At 46.1% G+C, this 19,896-nt stretch overlaps 1 protein-coding gene across 3 annotated transcripts in view; it reads left to right on the top strand.

Moving 5' to 3' along the window:
• Window positions 1-19,896, top strand: part of edil3b (EGF like and discoidin domains 3b) — a 311,349-nt gene that overhangs the window by 158,990 nt on the left and 132,463 nt on the right. For all 3 annotated transcript variants that reach the window (XM_078564731.1, XM_078564719.1, XM_078564710.1), the window contains one exon: window positions 5,625-5,806. In XM_078564731.1, the coding sequence (XP_078420857.1) occupies window positions 5,625-5,806 (182 nt within the window). The remainder of the gene's footprint in view (window positions 1-5,624; window positions 5,807-19,896) is intronic.

Below are 19,896 nucleotides of genomic sequence, written 5' to 3'. Positions count from 1 at the left end.
CCAGGGAAAGAGTAGGGCCCATAAGGGACCAAGGGGGCAATCTATGGGTGGAGCCAGAGGATATCGCTAGAGTGTTGAATGAGTACTTCACATCCGTCTTCACCCAAGAGAATGAGGATGAAGATATCGAACTCGGGGACAGAGACTGCGAGGTTCTTAAGCAAATTGATATAGGGACTGACAAGGTATTGGAGGTGTTGGCAGGATTAAAAGTGGACAAATCTCCAGGTCAAGATGATTTGTGTCCCATACTGCTGAGGGAGGCAAGGGAGGAGATTGCAGGGGCACTGACCCAAATTTTTAATTCCTCTCTGGCCATGGGGGAGGTGCCAGAGGACTGGAGAACAGCTAATATGGTTCCGCTATTTAAGAAGGGTTGTAGAGATAAGCCAGGGAACAACAGGCCAGTGAGTCTCACGTCAGTAGTAGGGAAACTATTGGAGAAAGTTCTGAAGGAGAGTATCGATCTCCACTTGGAGAGGCAAAGTTTGATCAGGGATAGTCAGCATGGCTTTGTCAGAGGGAGGTCATGCCTAACAACTTTGATTGAATTTTTTGAGGAGGTGACCAAGTGTGTAGGTGAGGGTAGTGCAGTTGATGTAGCTTATATGGATTTCAGCAAAGCCTTTGACAAGGTTCCACATGGGAGACTCATAAAGAAGGCAAATGCACATGGGATACAGGGTAATTTGATAAGGTGGATTCAAAATTAGTTTAGTTGTAGGAGGCAGAGGGTGATGACAGAAGGATGCTTTAATGACTGGAAGCCAGTGTCCAGCGGCGTACCACAGGGATCTCTGCTCGGTCCTCTATTATTTGTCATTTATATAAACTACATAGATATCTATGTGGGGGGTAGGATTAGTAAATTTACAGATGACACAAAGATTGGCCGGGTGGTTAACAGTGAGGTTGAGTGGCTTGGGCTACAGGAAGATATAGACGGGATGGTCAAATGGGCAGATAAGTGGCAGATGGAATTTACCCTGAAAAGTGTGAGGTGATAGACTTTGGAAGGAGTAATTTGACAAGGAAGTATTCAATGAATGGCATGGCACTAGGAAGTTCTGAGGAACAAAGGGACCTTGGCATGTGTGTCCATAGATCTCTGAAGGCAGAGAGGCATGTTAGTGGGGTGGTGAAAAAGGCATATGGGACACTTGTCTTTATCAATCGAGGCATAGATTACAAAAGTAGGGAGGTCATGTTGAAGTTGTATAGAACCTTGGTGAGGCCACAGCTGGAGTATTGTGTGCAGTTCTGGTTGCCACTTTATAGGAAGGATGTGATTGCACTGGAGGGGGTGCAGAGGAGATTCACCAGGATGTTGCCTAGGATGAAACATTTAAGTTATGAAGAGAGGTTGGATAGACTTGGGATGTTTTCGTTGGAGCAGAGAAGACTGAGGGGCGACCTGATCGAGGTGTACAAGATTATGAGGGGCATGGACAGGGTGGATAGGGAGCAGATGTTCCCCTTAGTTGAAGGGTCAGTCACAAGGGGGCATAAGTTCAAGATGAGTGGCAGGATGTTTAGGGGGGATGTGAGGAAAAATTTTTTGACCCAGAGGGTGGTGACGCTCTGGAATGCACTGCCTGGGAGGGTGGTGGAGGCGGGTTGCCTTACATCCTTTAAAAAGTACCTGGATGAGCACTTGGCACGTCATAACATTCAAGGCTATGGGCCAAGTGCTGGTAAATGGGATTAGGTAGGTAGGTCAGGTGTTTCTCACGTGTCAGTGTAGACTCGATGGACCGAAGGGCCTCTTCTTCACTGTGATTCTGTGAACATACAAGGAAATAAGGACGTTTGTAATCATATCATAAGCTAAAGCATTGCCTTGCCACATAGGGCAACAATTAACAATTGTTTAGGCTCTCTAATTTACAACAAAGGATGAAGCAGGGTTCTGAAGGAGGATATGGAGGACAATCTAACTGATGTAAATATTGAAAGAACTAATGAGACTTAAAGTCGATAATTCATCAGGCTCAGATGACACACACCTCAGAATACTGAGAGGAGTCTGTGAGGTAATAACAAAGTACCAACAATAATTTTTCAAAATCATTTTGAAAAGGATATCATATGAAAGGAATAGAAGGTGTTTAATGCTGCACCACAGTTCAAAAAAGGCAAGTGATTATTTGGCTAATTATAGACCAGTTAGTCTCACATGAATAATCCAAAAACTGCTAGAGTATAATAAATGGTTGTTTAAAAGGTAGGAGCTAATCAAGGGCTGGTGCCATGGATTTTTAAAGGGCATCTGATAAACTGACAAATGCCAGGGATTTCTATTAGATTCTCTCTTGCTCTTCATGTACATAAATAATTTGCATTTTAAAAAATTGATAACATGGGATTAAAGGGCATGGCAATCTGAGGAAGAATCCAGGAGACATAATCAATTCTGGGAAGAAGAGCAATATGCAGCAACTAAAATAAATTTTGAAGCAGTACATTGTTGGATAAAAGATTAGACAATGGAAATATTTCCTGAATGGTAAATTTTCAATGAAGTGGAGGAACAGAGAAAGGTGGAAGAAACCTAAAAGGGATATATGAAATTCTAGATTGTATATTTTGAGATGTGAATTGTCCTTTACTTTTGAACAAGGTGAAACACAAGAAATATTATTCAACAAATCACACATATCATTGGGATAAACTCTAGTTTTTAATCACCCTTCTCTGGTACCTTTTTCTTACTTTTGCCAGTCATCCACTTCTTTCCATATGTTGTTTGTGGCATATGCCATGTTTCATAAGCACTACAGCATATTACAAACAGAGAAGCAATCATTTACTGCTGGTTTATATAGTCTTGAATCTGGCCTTTCTCAAAGTCTAGGAGCCAGACATTTACAAGAGGGTACAACTCACCTCTCATTAACCTCAGGAATTTATATACATATATAATTATGTGAATTTGCCTATTTAAACTACTACCCCAGAGACATAGGACAGGTTAAAGTAAAGATTTATCTTGGCAACTAAATATCATAATCATATCTCATCAGGAATGCCACAGGACATTCATTGGTTTTAATTTTTTTGTTGTTGCCTTCTCCATTGTTCTTTCATTAATAGGTTTGTGCAGAAAACAGCTGGGCTTGTGCCAATTCAAACACTTTGGATGTGAATTTGGTTTCGGCAGCAGTTACATTAGCTTTGCACCCTCTTGTAGGTGCGCACTGCACTGCTAGCTACTTCCAGCGCTGTACGTCCTCTTTTAGACGATACCTTGCACGCGTGTCCACTGTGTGCACTGGAAGCATGTAAAGTAGCTCCACCCTGTTTATCACACAACCCTACAAGCTGATTAGATTTCCTAATTTGGACCACGTAGGTTCATTGAACAAATTTTTGCATCACTCCGCAGAGAAGAAATCCAAAGCTGCAAGTTGGGCCCTCATGAGTTCTATTTAAAGGGCAAGGCACATAACTTGCAGTAAAAGTTCTTTGAAGAACTCCTACTACTGCAAAGTGTCTAAGTGTGCCCTGGAGTGTTTTTGAGAGGGTGTTGCTATGTGCTTCGAGACTTGACAGAGAGTGTTGTGGAATCCTTATAGAGAGGATAGAGAATTGGGTGACTTGTCTACACAAAGAGTGCAACAGATTTGGGGGCTTTAGTTGCAGTGCCTCTGGGCCTGCAGCACAACGGGGAGATGGAGCAGAGGCTGTGAAGAGGGCAAGGTCTAAATCTTGCCTTCTGCCTAGTTGGAACCAGATGCCTCCATGTTCCTTGACAGTGACAGGAGGTTGTCTGCCGAATCAGCAAATGTACCCAGCATCTTGGTGTGCATGCCAATCTATGCCACCCTATCAAGGTTGTCCTCTGAGTACTCGGCAGCAGAACTCATCTGCGACCTCTCCCTCTGGTGAAACAAACCATCCCTTACCACTAGCCTCGCTGCAGCCCACTCTTGCCCAGTCACTCACCATGTGCTGATCCCAATTCTATAGTACCCTCCTAGGTATATGTAGTGCCAGTATCTGAAATGGTGGCTGTGAGTGTCAGATCGAGTGATGGGGCTTTTTTATCAATGCTGTGCTTTTTCTCTGCCTCTTCCTCCTGGAACAGCTGTGGCTGGGCAGGTGGTAGTTTTTGTGCATCTGAAAGCAGAAAATCAGAAGGGGAAGGTTGGTGTGAAGGAATGGGATTGGAATGGATTGCAAGGGTTCCATGGTCATACCATCTGCTGCTTGCTCATCATGCCAGGTAGCAGGATGAGTGTGCGCTGGGAATTGAGAAGGGGATGAGGCAGGAAGATGCTGCTGATATCAGTGATACCAGATGATGCAAACACTGTTACAGCCAGTTCCATAATACTGAGAGCCATCTCCTCCATAGGGCTTAGGAGATGCAGGCAACCTTGTCCCTGCCACCCCTGCTATGCTCCCTTATATTGTGTGTCACCTTGTCCTGCAAGAGAGAGGAGAGAATGTCAGTGATTGTATCGTGCTGTGTTCGGGTGATGTGCCTGCCACAGCTGAACAACTGGAGATATAGGGAGGCAGCAAGAGGTGGGTTTGGCAGCATTGGTAGGTGTGTGAGGGTAAGCTGGAGAATCTGGATTTTAGCTGTGAGTCCTGAGTGCCAGGGTGTGCTGCTGGGTGAGTGATGGGGATGTGCTACATTGACCTTCACCTGGGAGCAGGAATGAAGGCGGGAGGGTGTGGAATTTTGCACCGCTGGCCTGCGTGCTGGCTCCATCCTGCCCCTGGGCCATTTCTCAGAGGCCGGATGGGTGGGGCAGTGGGTCGCCTCCTAAGCTAATTAGAGGTCTATTGTTGGAGGCTGCCTAGGATTTTCCAATTGACTTCCAGGTTCCGCAGGCGGCAGGGTACAGTACAGCTGCCTGAGGCAGCTTCCTAATCGCAGACTAGGGGATGCAGCTCCTCTGGTAGGCATAGAGGTCCTTTCTGTCTGCCTGAGTTCAGCAGCAGCCACAGGCCACCATGTGGAAGGGTTTATTCTCCGCAGTAGTGCCTGACTGTAAAAGCATTCTTTAGTTTAAATTTGAAAATAGTTGGAGAGAGGGCACCTCCATTTTGAAGCGCCCTCTTCCTGCCTTACCGGTAGGGGCATTCTGCTGCTGCTTTCAAGCTGGCAAACCTTCTAATGTGCCTCCAGCTTCAAGAGTCCTTCCCGCCCTCAGGTTACTAATCCACCAATTCAGGGAAAATCACAGGCGAGTGATTGTTTCCCGCACAGTAAGGGCATCTGACCCTTATTTGAACCTGATGACAGGGTTCGGAAGCCCGCAGGAAAATCCTGCCTTTTGTGTTCAATTGGGATAATTCACTGGGAAAGTGGTAATGGATTTATAGGTTTTGATCATGGAGGATGGCCAGAAGAAAGTGTATTGATAGATGGATGAATAGCAATGCATAGTTGTAGTGTAAAGGCTCATATTGCAAATTCTTGCAACAATGCTGCTGAACAAAAATAAACTGGCTTTTGATTAATAACTCAACTGTTTTATATACAAAGATTATTTTATTTAAAATAATCAGTTTACCTTTACAATTCACCTTTGTTGCTATTTTGCCTCCCTTTTGAACTAATTCTTACCTGTTTGTCATTACTAACTGCTTTTGCTATTCTTTGTCCACAGAATGTTCAGGACCACTAGGGATGGAGGGAGGGATTATATCCAACCAGCAGATTTCTGCATCCTCAACACACCGCGCTCTGTTTGGCCTGCAGAAGTGGTACCCATACTATGCCAGACTGAATAAAAAAGGTCTTGTAAATGCTTGGACTGCCGCAGAGAATGACAGATGGCCATGGATTCAGGTAACAGATGGGTGTACAATGAGGGACAGACTAAAACATAATTTGCAACTTTCTTTTCTTGGATGCTGACTATGATAAAATGTAAAATAGTAGACCCTAAAACAGTCATTTTTTAAATGTGGCAATGATATATTTATATAAGACCATAAAATTAAAAACCAATCATTTGAACCTATAAATTAGCATGTTATTGTCTGCCTTTTTGTTATCCTAACATATGGCTAAACAGTATTAATCACTGTCGAGTTGATTGCTAAAATGGCTCCTAGACAATGAAAGCAGAATTACAAGCCAATTTGTTAAAGATTGCATATAAATTATCAATTGGATTTTATGCTTCATCATTTTACTGAACTGGGTCTATTTATATCCTCCAAATGGTAAATATTGTATCCTGAAAGAAAGCCATAGCTATCCAATATTGTAAAGCAGTTTGATTCATTGGTATGTCTAACCAGGTAATTGTAGAAGCTGTCAGTATGAAATACGATGATTAAATCAAATGAGAGCAAGAATGCATCTTTTTTTTGTCTTTCAAGCTTAGTTTTATGGTCAGAACTATCTTAAACAAGTGTTAAATATTACAGGAACACAAAATAATTACAGTGGCACAAAATACAGATCATGTGTTAGGTGCTCAAACTGCTCCTCACTGCATGGAGTGAGAAGCTGGAAGGATTCTAATCAAGGGAATGATAAACTAAAGGGGGATGCTGTTCTATGTACTAGATATCAGAGTCAGGGGTGGAATTGGTGTGGGGGAATTGTACATGATGCAATATTAGGCATGGAGTTATGAGGTATCATGGGTTAAATGGAATGGGTCTAAGGCCATAAATATAGTAACAGTCAGCATGCTGGATGGAACAATTCCAGGGTAGCTCTCAAATTATTGCAGAAAGAGGAGGCTGTGAAAAGACCAGTCGAAGAAGGGAAGTAGCCACGTCCAGCTGAAAACAGTTTGTGTAATGCTAGACCTTTCTATGCTCCACTAAGATCAGGGCCCATAAATATATAGTTATTATAGATTAGTTGCCACAGCACACTCTCCTAGTCCGAAATTACACACTACTCCCAGGATCATCGTGGAAAGCAAAGATAATTCCGAGCTTCTGTTCTCCAATGCCAATCATTTCCTTGAAATCCCCTCATCTGCCCCTCCACTCTCACCTCCAATGATTAGCACAAAGAGCTCATGGAGTTCCTTATCAACAGGAGATCACCAATCATCCAAGTGACATCTGCGCCACACTAGTACCAGGCAATGACCATCTCCAACAAGAGAGAATCTAACCATCGCCCCTTGATATTCAATGGTATTAACATTGCTGAATTCCCCATTATCTACATCCTGGGGATTACCATTGACCAGAAGATGAACTGGATGAGCCATATAAATACTGTGGCTACAAGAGCAGGTCAGAGGCTGGGAATTCTGTGGAGAGCGACTCACCTCCTGACTCCCCAAAGCCTGTCCATCATTTACAAGGCACAAGTTAGGAGTGTCATGGAATACTCTCCACTTGCCTTGATGAGTGCAGCTTCAACAACACTCAAGAAACTTGACACCGTCCAGGACAAAGCAGTCTGTCCAATTAGCTGCCAATCCACCACCTTAAACATTCACTCCCCCCACCACCAATGCACAGTAGCAGCAGTGTGCACCATCTACAGGATGCACTGGAGCAACTCACCAGGGTTCCTCTGAAAGCACCTTCCAAACCTGCTGTCTCTACCATCTAGAAGGACCAGGGAACCAGATGCATGGGAACAGCACTACCTGCAAGCTCCCCTCCAAGCCACACACCACCCTGACATGGAAATATATCGCCTTTCCTTCACTGTCACTGAATCAAAATCCTGGAACTCCCTTCCTAACAGCACTGTTGGTGTTCCTACAATAAATGGACTACAGCAGTTCAGGAAGGCCCTTTGCAAGGGCAAAGTGGGGATGGGCAATAAATGCTGGCCTAGCCAGAGACACCCACATCCCATGAGCCAATAAATACATCAATCACAAATCCATGCTTATTCCCCTGTCTCACCCCCTTTCTCACCAAGCCATTGATCTCTACAGCTTTTGGCATGGTTGGCCAAACCATCTTCCTCAAGTTATCTCCTCTGTTGTCCGGTGGTATTGTTCTCACTTGGTTCCACTCTTAACTATCCAGATGTAGCTAAAACAGATCCAGCAATGGCCTCTCTTCCTGTCTCTGTACTGTTACTTCTGGAATCCTCTAAGAATCAGTCCTTGGCTAGTTCCTCTTCCTCATCTGCATGCTGCCACTTGATGATGTCCACCTGAGAGAGCAGACTAGAACTCGGTTTAACATCTCTTCCAAAAAGCGGCACTTCCAAAATGTCTGCCCTCCCTCAAGCACTGCCCTGGAGAGTCCACCTAAATTTTTGTGCTCAAATCTCTGCAATGAAACTTGAATCCATGACCTTCTGACAATTGGGAGATTGAACCCACCATTTTGAGCCAATGCCACAAAATCCTTTGCTACTAAATTCCATCCCCCTTCCCAAGTGTTATCTCATAAGTAATGTAAAGCCATGTCAGACTGGATAAAGAAGGGCTCGAATAATAGTGCAATAATAATCCCCTTAGCCAATATTGAAAAATATTCAGCATCCAAGCTCCTATGCCTGTTGATTTCCTTGACTGGGGAGACAAATCACATCAGTCCTGCACAAGTGCATCTTGTCACTACATGTTGATCAAACTCGAGCAGATGGCTGTGAGGATATCTGATTTAATCCATCTCTTTCTAGTCCCAGGTTGTGAAATGTCAATGATGAGAGGACAGAACAACTCAATATGACATTCTTATAGGTAATGGCTTCTGAGTTAGGTCCAAAGTGTTGGCAATAGCTTAGTTTTACCTATATTGAAGATGCAGAGTTATCCCAATAGTTAAAATGTGTCAACTTATTCAATTTTAGTCCCTATTTATTGGCTTAGAGGTGGATGTGTATACATTTTGGGGCATAAATTTGATTGCATAGCATTGTTTCTAGTGGCACTACACTGGGGGCAAGCAGAGTCATGGGCTTGACCTGCATGGTCTGTGTAGTGTTCTTCACTGATGTCAATGGGGAATTACATGTGGCCCACAGTTCTGTTCACCCCTGGGAAATCAACATAAACACAAATGAACTTCTCTCCTTTAGATCTTTTATCTCTCTGGATATATTTTCGTCGCTTGTCATATTTAATAATTGTGGAGAAAATTAATTTAGCAAAAATTATTGACACAGAACAGAGGTCTCAAGCTGCCCATTTAAAAGTTGGCTGGTGTTGAGAGGGCAGCGTCAGAGATTATTTATATGACAGTTAGGTTAGGGAGAAAAATATGTTGATGACAGCTGGCACGCAAAGATGCCCCGGTGATGTGTTATGGTGTTATGCTGTCCCTGGCATGAGATTTTATTCCAGTAACAATGACCTCAGGGGCAGTAATCCAGGTTCAGTGATTCAGGTTGATGTCACTATTTTCTGCAGAACCATTGGGACGAATCTTACCCACTTAGTTTTTGACAGTATGTTGGAACCACATCTGGGTCGGCAGTCTGACCCTGCAAGTAACCTGCCGTCTGGCTGAATTTTGCAGGGGCCCCAATTCAGAGGGTGCCTCCAGGATTGGCATCTGTGTACTGGGTGGAAGGAGCAGTCAGAAGTTAGAATGAGGGCTAATTATTTAAAGGGCACCAGCAGCTCGCACAGTGGCAGAACCATGGGCTTGACCTGCATGGTCTGTGTGGTGTTCTTCACTGATGTCAATGGGGAATTATGTTGAATTATGTTGTTATGGGAAAACATTGTCATAGAGTCATAGAGCCATAGAGGTCTGCAGCACAGAAAAAAGCCCTTTGGCCCATCAAGTCTGCGCCGGTCAAATAAGTACCTAACTATTCTAATCCCATTTTCCAGTACTAGGCCCATAGCCTTGTATGCCATGGCTTGCATGCATGCCTCATGCCATTGTTTGACAGAAAATTTGCAGAATCAAAAGGAGGAAGATGCCTGAAAGGGGAAGGAAGGCAGGTCCTCTTTCCAGAGAGTGGCAGGAGGAGGCCAGACAACTTCAGAGTACGTGGAGCCCATGTCCCTATGTAAGGATTGACAATACAGCTGGTTATCTCTGCAACTGGCCTCAATGGAATGACACCAAGTTACTTTTGCTGCAAACTATCCAAACTACTTGCTGCAATGAGTTGCTCCTGTCAGCACTGGCCTAACACAATGGCTGGTACATTAAGTTCCAGTTTCCCCCTTTATAGTGCTGTAATGATGCTGGATTGAGCCCACAATGTCTGCCTGCTGTGAACTCACCTTCCTTACCTTACTTCATTGCCAACACAACGTGCGAATCATGCACCATTGAGAAAAAGTCATTGTATGTGTCAAATGCCTCCTTATTGGCTTCTTAATTGTCCGAATTGGCTGCATGTTTCACCCATGGGTGTTCCCAAACTGGGAAATCGGAGGGAGGTGGGAAGACATCAGGTTATCAGTCCAATGTCTTTCCTCCCCATTTTCCTGGCCCCACCACCCCAAACCCACTTACAACGGCCTGGGAAAACTTCCCCGCATTCTGTTTAAATGTAAGCATAGTTCAACACAACAAGGCACCATAATATAATTGGGCAGTTCCTTTGTTTTTACCCTCTAGCACGGCATTTTTTTTCAACTCCCACTATCGTAGTGCTTTCTGTAATAGAAAGTATATTTAAAAACTCAATGTGCATGGTCATTAAATGTAATGCATAATATTACTGAAAAATGTATGTTGTACTTGAGTGTAGGAATAATGAGAAGAGAGGGAAGACATGAAGAGTGAAAGAGTGGTGATTCATTGCAGGGAGAAATCACAAGCGGAAGAATGTTAGGGGGCCAATAGGGATAAGAAAACGCTAAGATTTATGGACCTAAATTCTGATTTAAAGCTAGTAATTTAGCTTTTTTTTATATTTGTTCATGGGATGTGGGTGTCGCTGGCTAGGCCAGCGTTTATTGCCTATCCCTAATTGCCCTTAAGCGATGAACTGCCTTCTTTAAAAGCTGTAGTCCATGTGGTGTAGATACACCCATGGTGCTGTAAGGGGGGGAAACTCCCAGTAGAAATTCTATCCTGTCATCTACTGCATTCTTTATAGAAATCTGACTTCTCAAAACAACTCTATATTGAATTTGTCAAGCATGACTTGCTTGTAATAAATCTACACTGGTAATGCTTGATTGACCCATGTATTTCTAAACCCCCACTAATTTAATCCTGAATTATGAATTCTAAGAGCTTCCCCAAAACTGATGTTAGACTAATTGAGCGATACATTACTTGGGCCCAGATTTTCGTTCCAGGGTCAGGTGCAGAGAAATGGGAGAATTTCTGGCTCCATGAACCCGACCTTTAAAAATGGTAAAAACAAAAAACTACTGCGGATGCTGGAAATCCAAAACAAAAATTACCTGGAAAAACTCAGCAGGTCTGGCAGCATTGACGGAGAAGAAAAGAGTTGACGTTTCGAGTCCTCATGACCCTTCAGCAGAACTGAGTAAAGTTAGGAGAGGGGTGAAATATAAGCTGGTTTAAGGTGGGGGGTGGGGTGGGGGGTGGGTGGGGTGGTGGGTGGTAGTAGGGACCCTGCTACCCTACTACCACCCCCCCACCCCCAACTTCTCTCCCCCCACCCCACCCCCCATCTTAAACCAGCTTATATTTCACCCCTCTCCTAACTTTACTCAGTTCTGCTGAAGGGTCATGAGGACTCGAAACGTCACCTCTTTTCTTCTCCGCTGATGCTGCCAGACCTTTAAAAATGGTTGCCCAGTCGGCACATTTTCAGTCTGGGGGAGCAAGCTGGATTAGAAGTCAGGGCAGATGACCCCAGAAGAACTGAGGAGGCTGCCAGGTGTGGAGGCAGGCTTGCCGGAGGGCCTACTTCGGGGATCCAGAACTGTGTCAAAAGTTTAAAAATAAAGAATAAAATATGAAACACCCCTCCAGCCCACATCCTTCATCCCTTTCACTCACCCCCACACACTCCCACTTGAAGTTCGCTCCTGCCCCCATGACCCCTCATGCCCACCATGCCAAGCTATGCCCCCCACCCACCCTTTATGGCCTTCATGCCCCCAATGCCAAGGTATGAGCTCCAAACAACCCGTATGGCCCCTCATATGGTCCATGCTAACCCTCCACGCACCCCATGACCCTTTATAGCCCCTATGCCAACTTAAGTGTCAACTTATGCCAACCCATGTCCCCCACTCACCACCCCTTTCCCTTACACCTACCATGCCAACTCACCTAGTATCCACCATGAGCAGAGCTCAGGATTCATGCAGAAGCGAGATAAAATGAAGTTCTATAAAATAAAGTTCTAAGTGTCAATTGCAGACTTCATTGTATTGAAAAAGCACTCCCCTTCATAAAAAAAACATTTACTGCATTTATATTCTTTCAACTAAATAAAGCCTTATAACAATAAACATTTCATTTAAGTACACAATCCCTTATAACAAGAATTGGGATTCATAGACCCGCATCAAAGAGTCTAAAAACACTCGTAGCTGTCAATCAAACTGTGAAATGACAGGCACCCTACTGTGATAATGGATGGTTGTGAAATCAATCACACATCACTAATCCAGTAATGGAAACTCAGGCTTATGTCAACAGACAGAGTGGAATAGCAAGCAATTATTTTTAAAAACTTCAGACATTTTATTTCAAAGATTTAAAGGACAGGACTTTTAAATGCCATGACAGCTTTATAGCTCTCTGTGATAGGTACTTTTGACAGGTCCTCTGGATACTTCTGACAAATCCCTTTGACAGGTCCTCTTGACAGGTGCTTCTTACAGTTCGTAGTTGATTATGATAGACTTGTTGACAGTTCCAGTGGGCTTGACAGTAAATGAGTTTATGCACTTTTAATGCATATTTATGTCTACTTTTAACAATTCCAGTGGGCACCTTACCTCCTCCAAAGGGCACCTGACCTCCACCGAAGGGTACATTTCCATCACCATCAGAGACCTTACCTCCCCAAAGGTGTCCTGGGACCAGATCCAAAGGGGTATCTTACTTCTCCAAAGGGGTACCCTGGCTATCCAAATGAATCCACAAAGTTCAGACCTGATCTTACCTGGTCTAATTTGCATACTTCGGGTTTCACACTCCAAGGGTACCAAAATCCCATTTGACAGGAGGCAGCTGATAATTTAAATGTCCAGTTGCCTCCATAAACAGGGCATGTGCAATTTTGCACCCGCCCCCATTCTCACCCATGCGAAAATGGGAATTGCCATGTTCAGGGTGGTTCTGAGGGTTTTTCGCTTTCCGACATGACAAAAATCTGGGCCTTGGTCTCACATTCTGGGATTTAGGGTGGAATCATTCCAGATTTGCCCTAAGTGCAGTAGCGGGCAGGAAAAAGAACATTTTACCCACTGACCGCAATGGCAGCTTTTCATGCCGTATCGTCCCAATCCCACCTCATTAATTATGCATTCCTGGGAAACATGTGTTTTCATGCCGGATGGGCTCTCATTCGCCTGCCATACCATCACTTTGCTGCTTCACCATGCGGGTGCCATATTTAAAGTGCAGCTGTGTGCACACCTCTCAGTGCTTCAAGACCAGGACTGCTACATGGAAGACATGGCCCTGAAAGGCAAGAAGACTGCAGCCCCCTGATTTAATGACATGTCCCTCGAGTGCCTTTTGGGTGCAGTGGAGACCTACTATGAAGTTCTTTATCCCCGCTTTTGGCGAAGGCCAGTAAGCAAGGTCACCAATCCAGCATGGGAGGTGGTGGTAGTGGTGGTCAGTGCCAATCCCTGCAAAAGACGACAGACACCCAGTGCTGCGACAGGATGAATGGTCCCATCCATTCCAGCAGGATTAGTCACTTCTCATTACTCTCAACTCACACACTCACCAACCCATCACATACCCACAGGGATCTCACACTTCAAGGGACAACACCATTAACTCTCACACACACCCTCACATCTTCCTCAGGCTCCTATCCTCTCAAGCTCACAGACATTCCATGCAGTGCCAGGTGTCCTGCTCACACTTTCTCCATCTGTTTTCATGCAGGATAAACTGGGTCACAACAGCAGGGAGAGATCCCAAACCGGGTATGTAGTGACCCGCATTAGGCCCCCCACTCACTTTGAGGAGCGTGCCACATGTTGACTGGTGAGGACATGGACCGTGCCTGCAGCAACGGTGAGGTCAGTGGCGAACACCCACGCGAGGATCCTGCACCACATCATCCCTCGCTCATCGCAACAGTGAGTGCTCTCTTCCTGCTTTTGATTCTGCTGCCATGCACTAATCATCTCTACTTTGGTTCATGGGGAGCTCTACCAAGTGACCGACACCCTCAGCCAGCCAGACCATCAGCTCCATCCAGGTCCTCACCTCCAGCCAAGAGGACACCTCCTCCTTTCAAGAGCTGGAAATAAGCAGCCTAGAAGACTGCGGCATGAGGTCGCAGGTTCAGCCGAGCTCCTCGGTACTTGGAGGACTGCTGGGGAAGAGGAATCTGTGAGATCTGAGTCAGATGACAAGCCTCTGAATTTGGCCTTCCAGCTCATCTTGGAGAGTCAGCAGAAGGCAGAGGAACATCACGCAGAGCTGTTAGAAACCCTCAACAGAATGGCACACGAGTCGGAGGAGTGCATCTGCCTGTTCACTGATGACGTGGTGCCCACATAAGGGCATATGGAGGTCTCCATGGGGAGGATGGTGGATGCCTTGGAGATCCTGGCCCAGCAGAATGCGGAGATGCACACAGACCTGCACTCCTTCACGATAGCCACGGGTGAGCTCCTGCAGTGGCAACGCGAGAGAGAAATGGGGCATCTTGAGGTGTTCCTTCCCCTCAAGGTGTCAGGCCAGGGCTCCTGGGCACCCTGGGGGAGGAGGAGCGGCTGCCCCCTCCTTCCAAGTCCCCTTTGCCTGTGACCCTCTCAACCTTGTCCTCTGTCACTGCAGAGAGATCAGCCCCAGCTCTCCAGAGATCCCACGCCAAAGTTATCAGAGGCAACAGGGCCAACCATTGAACAGGCTGTCTCCACCTCTGCTGCGAACGCCAGGGCAGCACCTACAGATCTGCGGCATTCAAAAGTTAAGAAATTCACAGTTGCTTGCACAAATGAACACATATTGTAACTTTACAATCTGAAAATATATTCATTTTCACTGAAAAATGTGTAATGGTGTCTTTCAGCTTCATTGACAGGCTTCACGAGGCCTCCCACTGCATCTCCCTCCCTCACCACCACCCCTATCCCCGACTAGCAGTTCAGCTGCACAAAGCTGGCCCATGAGTGATCCTGGAGGGAGAAGTGTGTATGTGGCAAGGCCTTTCAGAGCCTCATGCAAGCACTCTCCCACGCACGCAGATCCTTCCCACATCACACTCATCCCAATGTCCCGAGCATTTTCATTGCTGCCTGCTGGGGTTCTCTTTCAGTTGTCCATCTGAGCTGACCTGCATTTCTGCCCATGCACTGATCACACTTCCATGCAGCACCTGATCTCATGTCACTTTTGATTTAGCAAGCATGGTGCATCTAACATTTTTCTTCAGGTTCCCTGTCAATTCCCCTCCCCCAATCACCCAGGTCCTTCCCCCCATGACTCCACTGGCATCACCTTCCACCACCCCTCTGTCACCTACCAGCCACAACCCTTCATTTCTGGGGATGTCCTGGTGAATGTGCACATTCTCTTCCTTCCCGAAAATCCCACCCCCATCCACATTGACCTCCCTGACCTCCTCCTTCCCACCCCCAGGGTCCATGTCTGCCTCCGTGTCTGCAGCAACCACCCTCACCATATCTTCTATCGATACCATTGCACCCTCGGCCTCCCACCCTAAAGCTCACTCTGCCCTCGGTCATTCTCACCATTTCCTTGTACCACGCCCACCCTCAGTTCGCTCCTGGGGGCAGTCATGGGTGCATCAGAACCCTCCCTTGCACGTTCACCTGGGCATTCCCCTCTTTGGACTCCTTTCCCCTCTTGGAACTCCTTCCCCTCTTGGAACTCCATCTCCGCCCTCCCCCACCTCCCACCCGCCCAACCATCCCTTGGAACCCCTTCCACACCCCTGGACTCTACCACCACCACCACCCCCTGCCCCCGCTGGACTCCCCCCCACCTTTAATCCTTCCCCCTTCCTGACTCCTTCCTCCACCCTTCTTCTGCTATCCTTATTCCTTCCTCTCTCCAGACTCCTTCCTCTCTCTGGACTCCTCCCTCCGTCCTTAGTTCTTCTTTCAGCCTTACTCCTTCCCCCTTCCTGACTCGTTCCTCCCCCCCCCAGACACCTTCCTCCCCCGGACTCCTTTCCATCTCTAGACTCCTTCCTTCTGCCTGGACTCCTTCCCATTCACCTCCCTCCCCCCTTACACCTACGTCCCTAGTTGTTGTCTTCTCCCACATTACTCCTCCCCTCGTACTCCCTACCCCCTCCTCCCCTGGCACTCCCTCCCCTCCCACCAACCTCCCAACCTCATACCCCCGAAACCTTTGCTCCCCGCTCAAAACTTCACACTACCCGATGCCTTCACTCCCCACCTCTCAACCTCACCTCGCACCCCCCAACCCCCTCCAACACTTTTTCCTCTCCCAATCGACCCTGGATCTTCCTCTCCAATACCCCAGTACATCTTCCTCTCCCAAAAACAGCTGGACATTCCTCCCCACCCCCTCGACGATCATCCATTGTGAGCAGACCCTCAACGGTGACTTTCCACCTTCCGTGCTCTGCTTTGCAGCAGAGCCCTGTCCATGAGAATCCACCCAGCATACCATGGACGTTCCTCTAGGGTCCCATTGCTGTTGGGCTCCAGCATCTCCTGCTCCTTGAATGTCCGTGATGTGAGCAAAGCCCTGGCGGTAAGTCTCAACTTCTGCATGTCACATTTATCAAGACGTGTTCTGCACCGACGTGTTTTCCCACCATCGTGCTCGGATCATCCAGTGTCGGGGGATGATCCCGGCAAGCTTGGCTTATAATGACATGCAGTTGTATTACAATAAAGCTCCCAATGCCAACAGCAGGAAACACGACCCATCAATGATGGGCAGAGCGGACGACTGCATGCTGGTTTCATGTGTATCCGATTTTTGGCCTTCTCTCCATATTGTCCGCTCACACTGTCAAACACGCCTGACACCAGCGGGCACAGAAAATTCCGCCCTTAGGTTCACTTTTTCCACAAAGGACTGTGGGATTGAGTTATGTTTAAGGATTGTACTTTCAAACAAAATGAATTTCCACAGCTTTATAAAGGAAAGACGCTGGGCTAAAGGCATTGGATAAATGTATCGAAACCAGACTGGACAGTTTGTAAATTCACTGAGGGTCAAATATCTCATGGTGGCTTATTAATCAGAATGTCTCCCATTTATCATGAAAACAACATGAGATGACCTTGTTGAACTCCCATCCCCAGGGGTTTATTGATGGTCTTACTGGCAAATCATTGTAGGGAGGAAGTTAGCATCTGAATTCTCTCCCAGCTGGTAAGCTGCAGTGGAACACTGCGGTAGTCAGGTCAACTGGGTTCTGTGATACACATCCAGAGCTGGGAGCTGAAAGTGCAGAGAAAAGCAGTGTGAAAGATGGCAGGCACCAAAATCAAGTAAAGTTAAATGGACAGGGTGTAACTTGATGTGATAATGTCATGTTTGACTTTAGCAATTTGATTGGCCAGTAGAAAGAAACAAATAGCCCCGTTACAGACACAGGTCAGCCATTTATTGGGTTCAGAGGCTCAAGTTGTTCCTGTAATCAATCTGAGCATTTCATTTTAATGCAAGCTGACTCACATTACCATATACCTATTTTCATGATTGTATAATCTGGCAGTGGAAGATATATAATAATAACATCCTTTTCTAAGCTCAACCTGATAATCATAACTTTTGCTCATATATACGTCAATCTTTCCAAAGCAGACTAAGTGAACACCTGGTGAGTTGAGGCCAGATATGAATGATTTATTTCATAGCATGTGAACATACAGAGCATGCATATTCTACTTTGCTTCTCAAAATAAAGAAAATAATAAACTCACCACTACAGTACTTTACACTGAAGAGCTGTTTTGCAGGTATTTCCATTTATTATCATGGGCAGGATTTTCCCCTCGTTGGCGGGCACAGCGGGCGGGCCCAGGAATGGCCGCAAGATAGACCGCTGCCCGTGATCGGGCTCCAAGTGCAATTTCACGCTGGCTGGCCATTAATGGGAAACGCGTGCTGAGAGCCTCAGCGCTGCCAGGGTGGGGGCGGGAGGAGTGTGAGCACTGAAGTCTGCGCATGCGTGGGGGAGCGCTCACTGACAGCTCCCTGAAGGCACAGAGCTGCCTCAGGGAGCTGAAGATTTTTAAAATGTTAAATAAACATTTTACAAATGATATAAACATCTCCCCACAGGTGACTCAGTCACATGAAGAGGGACATGTTAAAAATGATGTTAAACAATTTTTATTTCTTTTTTTAGTAAGCGTTGGAAACCTCATACCGCCCGTGGATGAGGTTTTGTAAAAAATGCGAAGGCTGCCTGGCCTATTCGCCCACCCACCGACCGAACGGTTGAACGGGCAGTGAAACATACAAATTAATGACTTGTTTAAGGGCCCTAATAGGCCTCATAATTGTCAGCGGGTGCACTGCCACTTCTTGGGTGTGCCTACCAACTGAGAGATCGCAAGAGTGTGTGATGACGTCAGGACGCTCACCCATCGCCATTGCACACTATTTCACTCCCATTCAGGTCGGGCTCGTGCCCGCCCGCAGGGTGAAAAATTCTGCCCCATATTTTCTGGACAACTGTTGACTCTAAACCCCTGCATTTTGGTCTTCACTAGGGAATAGAACTGCCCCTCCATACAGTCTCCATTTATTTTCCTCTCTAATCAGCACAAGTCTAGTGTCAGCATTCAGTCACTCACCAGAATCACGCCACTTAACTTGGCAATGACCCCTACTGCATTCAGATAAATTGAATTGTCACAGCAGCAATAAGTGAAAACGATCACCAGAATGGCAAACTATCTTTCAGTGTCTGGAACGAGTTTGTTCAGACAGTTAACTGAATCATACCCTACATCTCCAGCCCTGTGATCTTACGAATTGAAGCCCCACAGCTATGCTTAGATGTTACTGTAGCATTTTAACATATACCAAGCTCCCCACCATGGCAACATCATCAGAAACCCTGAAGCGTTACACATCCATTCGTCCAATTAGCATGGCACAAGGTTACTCTATACAAACCATGGTCCTGAGAATTACTGGGGCTGACTTACAGTCGGAAGCCTGGGTTTCTCTCAGCCTGAATGCTGAGATTTTCCAGGTTCCCTGTCCATGCGGCAGCCTAATTGACAGACTTGGCTGCCTAACAGGTGAGGAAAGCTCTGGGAAAGGCTGCAGCCAAGGAGCTGGTAGGTTTTGTGGAGGTGGACCCGGTGGGAGAGTAATCACAGGTGGTGGCGGGTGATGGGGGCTTGTGGATTGCGTGTCACTAGGGGATCGTGTACGGTCTCAGGAAATCAGGTAGATCACAGATCATGCGGGAGATCATGGAGATTGGAGTGGCGGGGGGATGGTGTGCAGAGATGTTTACAGGATGAGTTTGTTGGGCCTGGAAGAAGCACTCACTCCTGCTCCTTCTGGCCCACAAGCAGTGTGGTAAAGGAGGATTATACCGTATAGATTGAGACCTTCTCACTTCCTTTTACCTTCAGGGTTTCTGGAGGCCTGAGAACCTCAGACAACAGCAGTGAAATATACAAATTTACTTAAAATGGAGGCTCCCAGCTTCCTAAAAAGGTTTCAACAACCAGCCAGCCTCCTGAGAATAGGCTGGTTACACAGCCCTCATCTCAGGAGATTTCTATTGAAAATTTTTAACATTTTTACTTCCCACCTACCTTTGGGAATTAATGTTACCTCCACCCCACCACCTCCAGCCTCCCCACATGTGATCAGCTGGGTCAGACTTACCAGACTTCTTTCTTGACAATAATGATATGCTTTTTAATATTTCTT

This window comes from Cetorhinus maximus, chromosome 2, assembly GCF_964194155.1.
Source record: "Cetorhinus maximus chromosome 2, sCetMax3.hap1.1, whole genome shotgun sequence".
Lineage (NCBI taxonomy): Eukaryota > Metazoa > Chordata > Chondrichthyes > Lamniformes > Cetorhinidae > Cetorhinus > Cetorhinus maximus.
Note: the sequence above shows the minus strand (reverse complement) of the source record. Positions and strands in the feature narration are given on the sequence as shown.